The 3,687-nt window shown below is 32.6% G+C and overlaps 1 protein-coding gene across 1 annotated transcript; it reads left to right on the forward strand.

Moving 5' to 3' along the window:
* Positions 1–936: 936 nt before the first annotated feature.
* On the forward strand, positions 937–2,087 carry LOC134257469 (complement C1q tumor necrosis factor-related protein 3-like). Its single transcript, XM_062740083.1, has one exon. The coding sequence runs from the start codon at positions 950–952 to the stop codon at positions 1,343–1,345; it is 396 nt and encodes a 131-aa protein (XP_062596067.1). The 5' UTR covers positions 937–949; the 3' UTR covers positions 1,346–2,087.
* Positions 2,088–3,687: the final 1,600 nt, after the last annotated feature.

Consider the following 3,687-nt stretch of genomic DNA (forward strand, 5'->3'; position numbering starts at 1 on the left):
AACACAAAATTACTTTGGTATCTGCTGCTCCTTGACGCTCTAAAACGTCTTCGTTTTTGTCGATTTTAATAAGGACTACTTATCTTCTCATGTTGATTTCTTTTCAACAAAGCAAAATATAAAACCATAATTTGGTACACGTATCGATGTAACAATTCTTAATTTGAATTTCTAGGTAGTTTTTCGTGTTTCCTCCATTTTACAGAGAATATGACTATAGACATTATTTATTGTATTGTCTGTAACTGACTAAATTTTGACCTGCTCCGCGATCCCATTTTTGCATTTTTAAAATCTGGATAAGTTTTTAATCAATCGTAATATTTTGTCAAAATTAATACATATCATTTGAATTTATTGTTAAAATATGTCTGATTTATTGTTAAAATATGTCTGATTTATTGTTAAAATATGTCTTCCAAATTTGGATAACATATGACGTCTAATAAAAAAGATATGACAGTTGTCCACGAACTTTTCGAACAACCCTCGTAAATCAGAAACTCAAGCATCTTTTTGATGTCGACTTCATACATGTAGTACTTGTGTGTATTCAAAGGCAAGCTAACTGTGTATTTGTATTTTGTATGACCAACTGCAGCTGTCTTCAAATGTGTCCTCTCTCGAGGTGTTCCGAATGAATGTGACGCATAACATTTCAGGTAATAACTTAAAATAAATGAAAGAAAAATAAGAGATATTAACACTTAAAGATGAGATCGCTCTTCGCGATCTGGATCTTAATAATCTCATTTCGTTTTTAATCTTCATTTTCCATTCTGCAAAAAGGTATTTTTTTTTAGGTATTATGCATTAATTAGATTTAATTTAAAGTAAAACCTAGAACTTTAAGTTTTGATTTATCATGCAAACATAATTATTCCCCAGATCTTCTTAGATTTTCAATATGATAAATTAAAAACGAATTATATTTGTAGGTAAGACAAAAATGGTGGGTTTTTCTGCCTCAGTGTCATCCAGCAGCTCATCTTGGAACAGTGGAACGCTGGTATTTCCTACCGTCATCACCAATGAAGGAAATGGATACAACCCAAGTACCGGAATATTTACTGCTCCTGTCGGTGGAACGTACGTCTTCTTCGTGAATGTTCAAAGTTATGAAAGGCAATATATTTATGTAGACATTATGTTGAATGGATCAACAAAAGTCAGAACTATGGCTTATAGTTATAGTAGCAGTCTTGATTATTACGACGCGGGTCCCAATCTGGTTGTGCTATCTATCCAGAAGGGAGACAGGGTGTGGATCAAACGTTACTCTGGGTCTGGCTATTACAACGACGGTCCTATGACTACTTTCTCCGGTTTTCTCATACACATGTAATGTTAGTCTGAAAAAGATCTTTGTGCATACTATGAACATTGACGGTGCATGACTGTCCAAATGAATAATCTTTGTCGCAGTTTGACAGTTAGAATATTTTAATAACCTACATGATTCGGCTGACAATTCATTTAATATTTTACTGCTTTATCTGGAAATTGAAGAATCTATGCAAAAAATATATTTTGTTAAAAGTAAAGAAAAAGGTTTTTAAATTCATTTTTAGGATATCTTCAGAAGGAATTGGATAAAGATGATCAGTTCAGAGATCAATGTTTTAAAATACCGGGTATTACATCAAATGAAAAATAAATAGATAAAAATCAAGCAGAAGTTTCTTTAGAAGACAAATTAGTGTTTTTATCGCTTTTAAAACAAGCATGTAAACATTTTATGCAACGTATTTTAAATTTCATATCCTGCCACCAATTTTTTCTATTGTGGAATATACTTTTTGTACATATTTTGGAGATTTTATCTTTTTTTATGTTTAAATACTGTTATCAGCGACATTGTACGCTATTTTTCGGCCTAAGAAATTTCTTTTTTTTTTTGCTTGTTATTTTTAAAGTTGATAATTATTAAACCTATCAATTTCTATTTTCTGAATTAATATACAGTTGTAAAACTATTCGAGAATTACAGTGTATCTTTTGTATGCTTTTTCTTTTTTTTTTTAGTAAAATAGCCCTTGAGAGCTAAACTTATTTGTATACTTGCTTGCAATAAAGATTTTTTAAAATTCTTCTATTCATTGATTAAAAGAACTGAGAATAAAAAGTTTGACACCGCTCCAATTTGAAGATCATCGATACTAGTATTAGTGAAATCAGGGATTAAGATTACTACAATCTTTTCCTCAGTTGTTAGAATGATATATTAATCATTTCAACAGTCTGTCTGCTGTATGTCCGGAAGTGAAAAAAATTAATATTGCAAAGAGTTTGTTGCTTTTAGCTTCACTCCTCAGGCCCCAGGGGACAGGAATAATGAAATGCACAATGTCTGTTCCCTTCTCTATAATGAATGCTCTGTGCCAAAATTGACTGAAATGTGATGAGCGGTTCCAGAGAAGAATTTAAGCTGAAATGCAATATATGGAGATAACAAACCGTATTCAATCTCAAAAGTATATTAAACAATAGAAAAAATGGCAAAATTCGGACCCTAAAACATCAAATGGCTGATCAGCTGTCATGAAGGAGTGAGCATCCCCTGCCGACAAGTCACACCCACCGCCGTGTGCTCCTAGTCATGATCGTAAAATATCGGAGAAACCCATCGACATTTCAAATAATAGATAATAAATAAAAAAAAAATGAGTTTGAAAAATGTCAGCATTTGATTAAATTTGATAGAATATTTGCTGACAAGGTCATTGTATCGACCATAAATCTAACGAAATGATTACTTTGAATGAGTCTAGCTGCTGATATTCTTTTCCACTAACTTGTTTGTCAATTATATGCCTCGTTTTAAAAGTTGTTCAAACGTACATCATGATCTTGCGTATCAAATCATCAACTGCGAGATAGAGGTGGGATGAGGTGCCATGGAGGAATGAACATCCCCTGCTGAGCGGTCACATCCGCCGTGTGCTACTTGTCATGAATAATCCGTCGTCAATTCAGTGTATAAATAATGGACTAACAATTAGTATGAAAAACGTCAGTCGGCACTTCACTCAATGATAAATTGAATTTGCTGACAAGGTTATTGTATCGACCATAGAACTTTCGAAATGATGACTTTAAACGAGACTGCTGATATTCTTGTTTCATTAACTTGTTTGTCAGTTGGTTTAATACTTTTTCATACGTAAAGCATTTTTATGCATATCGAATCAACTTAGATATATAAACTCCGTATGCAGGTGATGAAGATATATTACTGCATAAGCAAGGAAAGTTGTCGATAGAAAAGTTAAACTCATCACGTTTATCATAGAGTTTGGTTGTTAGAATGCCATTTACATCTTTTTCAAGTAAAATATCCAAATATGAAACAAATGTACCAGACTCTGTGGTATCTTTTATCTAAAACTCACCAGGATATATCGAATCGACATTAGAATGGAAATTACCATTCTTAATTGACAATACATCGTCGATATATCTAAATGTCCAGTTAAAGGTCACAGCAAGTGCTTTCTTCTTTTCACACATACATTTTGCGCAAATTCTGCTTCATATGAATACAAAAAGGTCTGCCAATAAAGGGGCGTAATTGGTACCCATGGAGATTCCAATAGATTGTTTGAAGACCTGGTCTAAAAAACATAGATATTGTCAATCAGAAACTCAAGCATCTTTTTGATATCAGCTTCAGAGTATTTGTGTAGA

Source organism: Saccostrea cucullata, unplaced genomic scaffold (genome assembly GCF_032062105.1).
Source record: "Saccostrea cucullata isolate Sc308-1 unplaced genomic scaffold, CSIRO_AGI_Scuc_v1 ctg16317, whole genome shotgun sequence".
Classification (NCBI taxonomy): Eukaryota; Metazoa; Mollusca; class Bivalvia; order Ostreida; family Ostreidae; genus Saccostrea; species Saccostrea cuccullata.

What these genes read in the sequence shown, in the direction of transcription:
- LOC134257469 (XM_062740083.1), top strand. Translation starts at nt 950, where the DNA reads ATGGTGGGTTTTTCTGCCTCAGTGTCATCCAGCAGCTCATCTTGGAAC.